This window comes from Cebus imitator, unplaced genomic scaffold (genome assembly GCF_001604975.1).
Source record: "Cebus imitator isolate Cc_AM_T3 unplaced genomic scaffold, Cebus_imitator-1.0 Scaffold118, whole genome shotgun sequence".
NCBI lineage: Eukaryota > Metazoa > Chordata > Mammalia > Primates > Cebidae > Cebus > Cebus imitator.
The window spans coordinates 2737728-2750683 of NW_016107433.1; the positions used below are offsets into that span (position 1 = coordinate 2737728).

General features: G+C 52.5%; 1 protein-coding gene across 2 annotated transcripts in view; it reads left to right on the plus strand.

The window, feature by feature from the left end:
* Nucleotides 1-11087, plus strand: part of VPS4A (vacuolar protein sorting 4 homolog A) — a 12915-nt gene extending 1828 nt beyond the window's left edge. The window contains exons 2-11 of one of the 2 annotated variants that reach the window (XM_017539331.2): nt 3352-3463; nt 3552-3699; nt 5322-5383; nt 5489-5608; nt 5993-6149; nt 6736-6884; nt 7281-7362; nt 8089-8308; nt 9521-9661; nt 10265-11087. In XM_017539331.2, the coding sequence (XP_017394820.1) occupies nt 3352-3463; nt 3552-3699; nt 5322-5383; nt 5489-5608; nt 5993-6149; nt 6736-6884; nt 7281-7362; nt 8089-8308; nt 9521-9661; nt 10265-10366 (1293 nt within the window). In that variant the 3' untranslated portion in view covers nt 10367-11087. The remainder of the gene's footprint in view (nt 1-3351; nt 3464-3551; nt 3700-5321; nt 5384-5488; nt 5609-5992; nt 6150-6735; nt 6885-7280; nt 7363-8088; nt 8309-9520; nt 9662-10264) is intronic. The other variant, XM_017539332.2, reaches the window with a different exon arrangement.
* Nucleotides 11088-12956: the final 1869 nt, after the last annotated feature.

Genomic DNA, 12956 nt, shown 5'->3' on the forward strand with positions numbered 1-12956 from the left:
TTTTTGTATTTTTAGTAGAGATGGGGTTTCACCATGTTGACCAGGCTGGTTTTGAACTCCTGACTTCAAGTGATCTGCCCACCTCGGCCTCTCAAAGTGCTGGGATTACAGCTGTGCCTGGCGCAACTCACCCATTTAAAGTGTGTAATTTAGTGCTTTTAGTATATTCATGGTTGTGTGACCATCACCACAATCACTTTTTACAACATTTTCATCACCCCCAAAAGAAACTCCTCACCCCCGAATTCCTCTATCTCTCCCAGCCCTGGGCAACCACTCATCTACTTTGTTTCTCTGTGGGTTTGCCTATTCTGGGCACTTTATATAAAGGGAGTCATACAGTATATAGTCCTTTGTGGCTGGCTTCTTTCATTATGACTTAACATAATGTCATAGGTTTTTACATTTTTTAAATGGCTTGGGAAAAAAAAATTTCATGACACATGAAAATCCTATGAAATTCACATTTCAGGGTCTATAAATAAAGTTTTATTGGAACACATCCCTGTTCGTTTATTATATACTGTCTATGGCTGCTTTTGTGCCACCAGGGTAGAGTCAAGTCGTTGCTACAGAAATTGTCTGGCCAGCAAAACCTAAATTATTTACCATCTGGTCCTTTACAGAAAGCATTTGCCAGCCCTGTTAGCACCCTTTTCTTTCATCTTCATTTTTTGCCATACGTGTTACTAGACATGTGGCAGCACTGGCAGTTAGTCACCTTACCCTCCTGTTCTGCAAAACGATTTTTCTCCATTGAAACTCGGACCACCTGTGTGTGAAAAACTGGATGTGGTTGCCAGAAAAGTCAAGTGCACTCTTCTTTTTTTGAGATGGAGTCTCTTTGTCTCCCAGGCTGGAGTGCAGTGGCACGATCTTGACTCACTGCAACCTCCACCTCCCGGGTTCAAGCGATTCTCCTGCCTCAGCCTCTTGAGTATCTGGGATTACAGACACCCACCACTGTGCCCAGCTAATTTTTGTACGTTTAGTAGAGACAGGGTTTCAACATATTGGTCAGGCTGGCCTCAAATTCCTGACCCCAAAAGGCGGGGATTAAAGACATGAGCCACTGTGCCCAGCCCCAGCGCACTCTTTTTTTTTTTTTGAGATGGAGTCTCGCTCTGCTACCAGGCTGGAGTGCAGTGGCACAATCTCGGCTCACTGCAGCCTCTGCCTCTTGGGTTCAAGCAATTCTCCTGCCTCCGCCTCCTGAGTAGCTGGGATTACAGGGGTGCACCACCACGCCCAGCTAATTTTTGTATTTTTAGTAAAGACAGGGTTTCATCATGTTGGCCAGGATGGTCTTCATTTCTTGACCTCGTGATCCGGCGTCTGCCTCAGCCTCCCAAAATGCTGGGATTACAGGTGTGAGCCACAATGCTCAGCCAGCCTCAGTTTCCTCTTAGGTGTAGTACTAGTTTCCAGAAGGAGGTAGGGGATGGGTCCGTGCTGCTCCTTGTGGGACACAGAACACCTTGAGTATTGTTCTAAGGACAGACCCAAGCATGAAGCTACAGAAAATGAAAAAGTCTGAGGAACGGGGGGTGTTTGTTCTGGAGAAGGGAAACCACCAGGGAGAGGAGTGCTGCCTTCCTGTCTCATCTGGAGAAGCGTCACAGGGAGAAGAGGGCAGACAAGGGTAGCCTGTGCCTAAGCTCATTTCCAAGAAGGTTTGAGCTCCCGGCCATTCTTTGTAGGTAGTAGAGGGAGCAGAGGCTTGAAAGCGATGGCCAGCACTCACCCCTCTTATCTCTTCTATCCGCTAAGTTCATTTTACATCAGCCTGGCCCAGCTTCTCCCCGCCTGTCTATTTTGTTGAGCTGTCTGTGTGTTTCTTTCGGAGACTTCTTCCTTGCAGATGAGAGAGGGCTGAACAAATGCCCTGGCCCTGCCAAGAGCCGGTCAGGAGGTTTATTGTTTGCTGTGCCTGGAACTGTGGGTTTGTGGTGGGATTGTCTGCCTGGTAACTGGTGCCGGATCTGAGGAGGAGAATTCTGCTCATGCTTCCTGCACGGGTTGGTGAAGCTGCGGTTTTTAAAACCAGGTTTTCAAACCATGTAGCTGCTTAATTGGCTGGGCACGGTGGCCAAGCCTCTAATCCCAGCACCTTGGGAGGCTGAGGCAGGCGGATCACAAGGTCAGGAGATCAAGACCATCCTGACTAACACGGTGAAACCCTGTCTCCACTAAAAATGTAAAGAATTAGCCAGGCGTGGGGGCACATGCCTGTAGTCCCAGCTACTCGGGAGGCTGAGGCAAGATAATTGCTTGAACCTGGGAGGTGGAGGCTACAGTGAGCTTAGGTCGTGCCACTGTACTCCAGCCTGGGTGACAGAGCAAGACTCTGTCTCAAAAAAAAGGAAAAAAAAAAATACAAAAATTAGCGGGGCATGGTGGCACGTCCCTGTAATCCCAGTTACTGGGGAGGCTGAGGCAGGAGAATCATTTGAACCAGGGAGGTGGAGGTTGCAGTGAGCTGAGATTGCACCACGACACTCTAGCCTGGGCGACAGAGAGAGACTCTGTCTCAAAAAAGATAAAATAAAAATCATGAAACCATGTAGGTGCTTTGAGTTCAGCCTAGGGCACCGGCCTATGGGATTTATGAGATTCCCAAAGACACTGACTCTCACAGAGCTCTTAGAAGTCTCCAGAGGGACACAGTTCCCTTCTGTTGTCAGGAGGGAGCAAGCAAGTACTTTCCTTACTGGAGCTGCTGATGTGCAGAGCCTTGTGTGTAAGCGTCCCTTCCCAGGGTGTCACTTTAGACCGCGAAGGAAACCATCCGCTCTCTGCAGCCCCGGAAAAGCAAGCTGCCTGGAGCAGGAGGAGGAGGAGAAGAGGCCTTTCAGTGTATCCCATGGAAACTCCAGATCCGGGCAGGACTTTCCTTCTGGCTGGCTGTTCTCTGGGCCTAAGGCCGGGTGCAGTTTCTGGCCTTCTTGCTAAACCAGCCAGCAGTCACTTGCTCCTGTGTGTCCTTTCTGCCAGGCTCTCAGCTCGGGTCTGTTTCTCTTTCCCTTGAGGCAGCAGAATAAAAAGTCCCGTGAACTTGCCCTTTGAGCCCTGACCTGAGATACTAGGTCAGGCTTCCACTTGCTGAAATCCAGAGCATGGCTTTTAACCGTCTGAGCTTATTGTGAAGACGGCTGCCTGGCTTTTAAAGCCTCCTTTGAAGGCCTTTGTAGCCGATGTTGGAAAAGTAGGCCAACATATTGAAGACGGCCCGCAAGCAATAAATCCACAGGCCCAGCGGCGTCCCTCGTCACGTCATATCCCCATGCATGTGACCCCAGGAACTTTCCACGTCTCCAAGGAAGCACTGAGCCTTTTGCTTTGCCGTTCCAGAAAGCCATTGATCTGGTGACGAAAGCCACAGAAGAGGACAAAGCCAAGAACTACGAGGAGGCGCTGCGGCTGTACCAGCATGCGGTGGAGTACTTCCTCCACGCCATCAAGTGTGAGTAGTGCAGGGTCCCCAGGCTGCGGCTCCAAAGGGAGGGCGGCACACGAGGTTCACAGGGGCCCCTCTGCATTCCCCTTCACAGATGAGGCCCACAGCGACAAGGCCAAGGAGAGCATTCGAGCCAAGTGCGTGCAGTACCTAGACCGGGCTGAGAAGCTGAAGGATTATTTGCGAAATAAAGAGAAGCATGGCAAGAAGCCAGTCAAAGAGAACCAGAGTGAGGGCAAGGGGTGAGTGTGCGCAGCGTCCACCCAGGCGCCTGCGCCCTCCTATGGGTCCCTGTCTCTTGTGGCGCACACGCTGCCTCGAACTTACCTGTGGGAATGGTACTCATCGTGCAGTGATGACAGTGCCAGCAGCTGCTTTCAGGGAGCATGGGCCAGAGCACTTCCGTGTCCACTGTCTCATTGGATCTGACTCAAAAGCCATGGGGAGGTGGGGAGCTTGGTGCAGATGGCAGAGCCTCTTGGAGGAGGACCCTAGCTCTGTCACCTCCCAGCCTAGTGCCTGACCCCATGTGCCTCCCATGTCCACATCTTGGAAGGGGGAATGTCGTGGGACTCCCCTCTTAGCGTTGCCCAGTAGGAAGCAGTGAGATGATATGGGCAGTGTCCTTGGAGCTTGGCACATGAGAGTGTTCAGTGCCAGCTACTGTGACTCAGAGTGTCACCTGCCTCCAACAGACAGGTGGGGTGCTGGCTCGGGTTTAGAGCCCTGCCGAGGTCTCAGAGCTGGCACAGAATGGAGCCTGGACCCCCATGCAGGGCAGGTGGCCCTGATTCCCCAGCCAGGGTCCTCTTCTCCGCAGCCTCTCACCTCAGGTCTGGGGTTCACCCACCAGTGATCCCAGTCATCTGAACACAAATGCTAGTGGTGTCTTGGAGATGTGGGAAGGGCGGTGAGGGGGTCCCCCAGGCAGGAGAAGGGCAGGTGGTATCAGCTGCCTCACCAGAGGCAAGGCCTCCTGGATGGAGGGTCCACACCTCGTTCCTATCCCCAGAGGGAGAGGCCTGGTGAGGCAGGGGTGGAGGCCAGGGATCTCCAGGAAGGATTAAAGTTTGGAGGATGATAAATTCCATCCGGAGAGGAAGTGGCCCTGGGGTAACAACAGTGGCTGCATTCTCCCACTGGTTCATTTCCATTTTGGTTTTGCCTTCTCTGCCCTTCAGCAGTGGCCACTTTGGAGTCGGGGCCACATGCTGTCCCTGAGTCTCTACAAAAAGCTTCTTGCAGCTACACTGCTTGACCGGCTGCTTTTTTGTTTGTCTGAGATAGGGCTTTACCCTGTTGCCCAGGCTGGAGTGCAGTGGTGCGATCTTGGTTTACTGCAACCTCTGCCTCCCAAGTAGCTGGCACCATAGGTGTGCGGCACCACACCCGCACTCTTCTCTGTCACTCTTCAAAAAAACTGGGTTTTTTGAAGAGACAGGATCTCACTGTTTCCCAGGCTGGTTTCAAACTCTTGGGCTTAAGCAATCCTTCTGCCTTGGCCTCCCAGAGTGCAGGGATTACAGGTGTGAGCCACTGCACCCGGCCTGGGCTGCTCTTTAAGTTAAGCCAAAGCACATTTCCCTTACGACCTTCATGAGAGGACCAACATCCCGATTCCCATTCCCTCTGTGAAGAAACAAGGCGGGTTATAGGAGTGTTTGCTGGGGGGTCCTGAGGTGAGCTGTTGAGAGCATCAGCTCAGATGTCCCCAAGGTACCTGCTTGCGGGTAACACAGCACTGTTAAGCCAGGAAGGCTTCGTTCCTTTACCAGTGTGTGGACAGCGGAGCCTGGGCTCGCTGGAAGTGCCTCGGTGCTCCAGGCTAAAGGGCCATCTTGTGACTTTCCATCTCCTCTCCCAGCAGTGATAGTGACAGTGAAGGGGATAATCCAGAGAAAAAGAAACTGCAAGAACAGCTGATGGGTAAGTGGCTTTCGGCCCTGTGACAACAGCAGGGGATGGGGGTGGGTCCGTTGTCAGGTTGGCTAATGCCCCTTGGCTGGGCCCGGGTCGGCCTCCCTCTCGCAGGTGCTGTTGTGATGGAGAAGCCCAACATACGGTGGAATGACGTGGCGGGGCTGGAGGGGGCCAAGGAGGCCCTCAAAGAAGCTGTCATTTTGCCAATCAAATTCCCACACTTGTTCACAGGTGAGAATTGAGCCATTTCAAGCCCCACTGTAAATATTCCAGGCTTCTGCGGGAGCCAGCATGGGGCTGGCACTCCGAGGCACTCAGGGGGGCAGCTCTGCCCTCATGGCCTGCAGAAGTGGCTGGTGCTTTGCAATGACAGTCACCTCACCCGAGTGGGCAGGATCAGGAAGCAGTGTCAGCCAGTGTCACTGTGCAAGGTCATGGGGTCACAGCACAGGGCACAGCAGGGAACGTAGCTCCCCCGTCACTCATTTATACCTCGAATCCATCGTTTCACAGAACACCCACTCTCTTACTGTACATACAGGACTCGAGACCCTCTGCTTTTCCTGTTCCTCCCTCCAGTCAGGAGGCCTCAGTTCTGTGGATTCTCTGTTGCAGGCAAGCGCACCCCTTGGCGGGGGATTCTACTGTTCGGACCACCTGGCACAGGGAAATCCTACCTGGCCAAAGCTGTGGCAACAGAGGCCAACAACTCCACCTTCTTCTCCGTGTCCTCCTCAGATCTGATGTCCAAGTGGCTCGGGGAGAGTGAGAAGTAAGTTGGCCACTAGGCCATGCTCTGCCGGCAGCCCTGGCACTGCTACTGGTCCAGTGGCCCAGCCCCGTGGAGTCAACTGCCAGAGGAACGGTTTGCTCTTCAGGGAGGGTACCCTGGAGCAGTGTGTCACTAGCTTATTGGCTGGGACGCTGTCCCAACAAAGACAGGTGAAGGATGAAGGGACCTGAGAGAAGTGAAGTGCTCCAAAAGGGAGGGGAGAGGAAGCGAGGATATTTTGGGAGTCTGTGTTGTGGTCCCTGTTGAGGCAGTGTGTAGGGGTCACTCTTCCCCACACAGACTCCTGTTTTGCATGTGATGAGACGGGCTTGGAGGAAGGGGGTCCCGAGTGCAGAGCCAGCGCATGGGGCTCCCAGGATTGGGGCTCCGCGTTTGGGGGTGGTGCCAAGGCGTGCTCCTCTTCCTGGCACAATGCTGCCTGGGGGCTCATCACCATGTTTCTGCAATCCTGGCACCACCATGGCCTGTGCTTCCCCGTGGGAAGGGTGGGGAAAGGGAAGTGCCAGGAGCCCAGGCGGGCAGGGACAGGAGCATCCCATCCTCATCCCCTTTCTCACCTTCACAGGCTGGTCAAGAACCTGTTTGAGCTGGCCAGGCAGCACAAGCCCTCCATCATCTTCATCGATGAGGTGGATTCCCTCTGTGGATCCCGAAATGAAAATGAGAGCGAGGCTGCCCGGAGGATCAAAACGGAGTTCTTGGTCCAGATGCAGGGTATGTGCCAGGCGCTGGGCCCCCTTGGTTCTTGTTGCACCTAAAGCCAGCCCCAGGCTTTGTTCTGAGCTGCAGCTGGATTTTCTTGTCCTCAGCTGGGGAGAGGCATCCCCAGCTCCAGCTTCTCAGGCCACAGGTGGACTTCCATTCCCGAGAGGCGCCTGAGGCCTCTGCCATGCTGGCCACTCCACCCCTTCCGTGGCAGGCAGTGCCGTAGGCCTCCTCACATGGCAAAGCCAGACCAGGACATGGTTTAATCTCACTTGGGACCCCACCAGTGGTGAATGGCGCAGGGATGACTTCAGTGCTGACACGCAGCGCCTCCAGGGTCTGTCCCAGGTTTCGACTGACCCATGCAGGTGTTGAGTCTGCATCTGTGTCTCCCTTTCTCCACAGGAGTGGGAAATAACAACGACGGGACTCTGGTTCTCGGAGCCACGAACATCCCATGGGTGTTGGATTCAGCCATCAGGAGGAGGTGAGTCTTCCCCAGGAGCTGCCAGGGCTGGAGGCTTCCTCCTACTGTTCCAGGTATCAGGAGACCAGAGACACCAATGGGTGGAACAGGAGGATTTTATTTAGGTGCACCAGCTCAGTGGACTGGCATCCAAAAACTGAGCAAAGGACAAAGAAAATGGGCTACTTTTTATACATCCAGGATGACACACAGCAGCTAACAGGTTTACAGAAGAACAGTTAATTTGTAACATGTTTTGTGATGTACATTTGAAAAATAGCATTTTAAGAAACACATTGTACATTCTTTGGGTGTTACCTTGCCCTGTGACCTTGCAGCTGGTCAGCAAGAAAAACAGGAGTCTTGAGATGCCTAGGAACTTTGCTGAGAATGTGGGGAGAATACTTAAGTTAGGTTTTACAGGGAGTTAGGTTTTATATTGAACACAACACAGTAAACTTTATTATGCAGCAATTACAGACTACTACTGTTATCATTTAATTCCCCTCTTCACCACCATCGTCATGATCTGTCTGCTGCAGGCAGCCCAGGTGCAGCCTGGCCCCTCTTCCCATCTGCCTGCCAAGCAGAGCCCTTTGTGAGGCCAGCTTGTTGAGAGATGTGCCACCAGCATCACTAGCCCATGAAGTGCGTCTGTGTCACTCAAATCTTCGTTCCATGCCTCCCCTTCCGTGAATACCATTCCATCATCCACTCTCAACTCCTGCCATGTACTGGGCTCTTTAGGTTTGAGAAGCGAATTTACATCCCCTTGCCAGAGGAAGCTGCCCGCGCCCAGATGTTCCGGTTGCATCTGGGGAGCACCCCCCACAACCTCACAGATGCAAACATCCACGAGCTGGCCCGGAAGACCGAAGGCTACTCGGGCGCAGACATCAGCATCATCGTGCGGGACTCCCTCATGCAGCCCGTGAGGAAGGTGCAGTCAGCCACACACTTCAAAAAGGTGAGTGTGCTGCCTGCTGAGAAAATGTCATAGCAAGACTGGGATGTTGGGCTTTTTGTCGAGCTCCTGGTCCTGTTCCCCGGCTGCTCAGGTGACCCAGTCTCTGAGGCCTCCTAGAGTCGAGAGCAACTGCCATGGGGGCTGCACCCACTGTCCCCTCCCTGCAGACCTTCTGGAATGTGGCCATCTCAGGGTATGTGCAAGAGGACAGGGCCTCTTTCCTGTCTTAACCTTGCTGTAGCCTCTGGGCAGACACCAAGTCAGTGTTTAGAAAAGTGTTGGATATAGTATGACCTGCAAGATGCATCCATTTGTTCAGCAGATCTGTTGACTGTTTGCTGTGGGTCCTCCCATGCCAGTTAGGACTGGCACTGTCATAACTGCTGGGAAGACATGAGCTACCAATAGACAAAAACTCTGCCCTCCAGGACCCTCTGTTCTTGGTGGGGAGACAACACAGTGATCAACACAGTCTGAGTTTCTCAGAGGGGAATAGGGAGGGGGAGCATCAGGAGAGAGGTGTATGGAGCATGGAGGGAAGGGCAGGTGGTGCTGGGGTGATGCTTGAGACAGGAGGTAAAGGGTGAGGGAATGAGCCTTGTGGACACTGGGGGAAATGTTTGTCGAGGCAGCAGACTGCAGTTGGAAAACCACTTTCTATTAGTCCATTTTCATGCTGCTGATAAAGACATAACTGAGGCTGGGAAGGCCTCAGAATCAAAAGGCACTTTTTACATGGTGGTAGCAAGAGAAAATGAGGAAGCGGCAAAAGCAGAAACCCCTGATAGACTGATCAGATCTCTCGAGACTTACTATCACAAGAATAGCACAGGAAAGACCAGCCCCTTTAATTCAGTTACCTCCTCCTGGGTCCCTCCCGCATGTGGGAATTCTGGGAGATACAATCCAAGTTGAGATGCATGTGGGGGCATCACCAAACCATTATCACTTTTAATGTCACTGCGTTCCTGGCGAGACGCGACAGTGTTAACAAGGAAGACATCAAGGCATTGGGGTTTCAGGTTGCTGAAACTGCATGCAAATCATGAGTCACTGGGACCACCCAGACCAAGTTCTGAGTGCACCCCTTCTCCTCAGATGCTGGGGACCCAAAGGGCCTTCTCTTTGAGACCTCCTTAGAGACTGGAGAGGTTTAGCCCCTCTGACACTGAGGGGCAGCTGCTCCAGCCAGTCAGATCTGTTTGGTTTCAGGTCTGCGGCCCCTCCCGCACCAATCCCAGCATGATGATCGATGACCTCCTGGCCCCATGCTCACCAGGGGACCCCGGGGCCATGGAGATGACTTGGATGGACGTTCCTGGGGACAAACTCTTAGAGCCTGTAGTTTGCATGGTAAGTAACCAGCTGGGAGAGTGTGTTGCACACAGCCCAGAAAATTGGGGTCTTGGGTCCAGAATAAAAATAGTCTCCAGGCTGGGCATGCTGGCTTATGCCTGTAATCCCAGCACTGGGAGGCTGAGGTGGGGGCATCACAAGGTCAGGAATTCAAGACTAGCCTGGCCAATATGATGCAACCTCATCAAAACTTAGCCGGGTGGCGTGTGCCTGTAATCCCACCTAGTCGGGAGGCTGATGTAGGAGAACTGCTTGAACCCAGGAGGCAGAGGTTGCAGTGAGCTAAGATCGCACCTTGCACTCCAGCCTGTGTGAGATTTTCTGAAAAAGAAAAAAACCAAGCTCCTAAAGGGAGTTATGAGATGATGGAACTTAGATTTTCAGATCGGGAGGAGGCCCATCTGAAAATGATCTCAGCTGACTTGAGAGGGAAAAGGGTCTCTGCCATAGGTACACTCAAGCAGGCCTCTGGAGGGAGACTGGCCGCTGGGATGGCCTCAGAGGCAGGCCTCTTCCCACCCTCAACTGCATGGTGTGATGTGGGGAAGTTGTGGACCTGGAGCCTGGAGCCTGCTCAATTGCATGCTCTTGCCTTTGCAGTCAGACATGCTGCGGTCTCTGGCTACCACCCGGCCCACGGTGAATGCAGACGACCTCCTGAAAGTGAAGAAATTCTCAGAGGACTTTGGCCAGGAGAGTTAAAAGCTGCTTCACTTGGGCGACGGTGAAGGTGGGAGGTTGATTAGGGCAAATCCAGACACTCCCCATGTCAGCAGCCAGACAGGGCGCCAAGGCTTGTCCCAAAGTCACTACAGAATTCCCTCTACTGTCTGGCCACCCACCAGGGAGCTGGAAAGAAGGGCTTTGCAGCTGCAGAGGCACTCTGCCACCCCGGGGCACATGGTGGACACTGGCTCTTCCTACTTCCTCCTCTCCTGGATGCTCACCAGCTACTTCTACCCTCTTTTTTTTCTGCCATCTTTTGTTCCCCTAAATTAATGCTGCTTGGATTTTTGTCTTGTTTATAAATAAAGATAAAATCACCTGGAAGCATCAAGGAATGGGAGCAGCCATGCTGCGGGGTTGCCCAAACCTCTAGACAGCCGGTCAGGCTCCAGCGCCGTTCCTTTTACACCCAAGTTTTGCTCCTTGAGAGCAGACTGGCTGATGCTCCTGCAGCCCCAGCCCGAACTCTGCCTCAAAGACAGAGTGAGAGAAGCCATTCCCACCCTCCTAGGTTCACATCTATGGCTGTATCTTCCTTTGGGGGAGGAGGAGATGGTGTCGTTTGTATCAGGGGAAGGAGACAGGCGGGTGTTCACCACTGCCTTTTCTTCCTCTGACTGTGAGAACACTGAACCCAGCTACTGCCCTGGGTCCCTATCCTGGAAATAGTCTAATAAATCCCTTTCCCTTCTTGAGCCACCAGAGTGATCTCATCTTTGACTCTTACCTGGGACTCTTTGAAGGGCAACTCCTGCTTCCAGTTAAAGACCTCTGGTTTTCTCTCTGCTGTCTCCTCTAAAGCAGAGTAGGAAGCAGGAACACTGCAGTTCTCAGGCCTGTTCTCCAGTCAGGTGTGTAAGGCCTCCTCCCCTTAAGGCCTCACAAATTTGGCTGGGGGTGTCTGTGGGACCCGGATAGTTCTTGCCGTTTTTCAGCCTGCAGATTAGAGACTGCAAACTGGGAGCCCTGTGTGCCAGACGCATCCTGCAGCTGTGTCTGGTTTGGTCTGCCGCAAACATTTAAAAGTTGAGAATTCACATAAAAATTCAGAATTCTGACTGCTAGAAGATTAAATTAGGTAATGATGGGCCTGAGTCCTCATGGGGCAGCCTGCCAGTTGCCACTGACTAGGGGCTTCTCTATGCAGAAGGGGTCACCCATCCCCACTCATCTGTATTGCCTGCCCAGACAGACCCTGTGGCCAATTCAGTTTGTGACCCTTAAAGACACGAAGGGCCCAGAACTGGCAGCCCTGGACATATGTCTGGCAGGCAGTGAAGCTGCAGAGACTGTCCCATGTTTATCCCACACATATGAACAGACCAAAGGCAAGGCACATTCACACAGAAAGACTGTGCCTAGTAAATGAGCCTTGTAGCCTGTGAAAGGGTCTGTTCCAGTCTTCCCTCTCCAAAACCCAGTACCGTTCCTCTACTTTTCAAACCTGGTTAGGCCAGAACTGATTACATGGCCAAATCTTGGCTCACACTGGCCTTGCACTGGGATGTTTCTTTCCTCTGGTTCAGAGCCTCTGATGAAGTGAGCTAACTTTGGATCAGCAGCTGCAAGGCTTGGCTCCAGTGCTGGCGGGTCACCCCCTCCATCCCTGAACCATGTCCCCTGGAGCAACAGCAGCCTGACCTGCAGGTAACACCTTAAACAGCTGCTAGAGCTGGGATCTTCGTGGCTAGGGGGTACTCAGATATCTAAGTTCTTGGTTATGTGCCCTCAGTTACCAGGATGTGAACTGTCTGTTTAGCTTCACTTTAGTGAGCTTACAAGTTTTTACTTCCAGTTACTACACTTACTTGACTCAGAAGGTGGTTTCCTCATTCCTATTGCTTAAACACCTTGACAAGTCCTAGGGGTTAAGAAAGGTTAGTGCGGCTATGGTCTATCCATCTGTGCTCTAGTTAGAGTGTGCAGACACCTGCCTTTCCACTTGTCTCTCTCCACGACCAGCGACAGGAACCACTGATGCTGAACCTTAGACTGACAGTGGCCTCAGACTCTGGCTGCCAAGCACACAACCTGCCATCAACATTAAACAGGCCCACATGTGCAGAGGAGTTTCCTCCCTGGAATGCTCTGAAATTCACTTTTCTACCTGAGGATTCTGTTCTAAACCTTCTGCCTACAGTGGCTGTCACTGTGGAAGCTGATACCTAAAACTTTGATTAGCTCACAATGCTGACATGTATATGCGGTTTTTGTGAGTGCCTTCTGCCTGAAGTGGAAGAGATTTTTTATTGAAAAATGCAACGATCTGTTACTCCCGATGTCCACCACAAAGGTGTTAACCTCAGAAGACTAAGAAGCATCGAATGGCAGGGCACGGTGGCTCATGCCTGTAATCCCAGCACTTTGGGCCAACATGGTGAAACCCCATCTCTACTAAAAATACAAAAATTAGCTGGGCGTGGTGGCACGCATCTGTAATCCCAGATACTCGGGAGGCCGAGGTGGACAAATTGCTTGAACCCAGGAGGCAGAGGCCGTAGTAAGCCAAGACTGTGCCACTGCACTCCAGCCTGGCGACAGAGCAAGACTCTGTCTCCACCCCTCC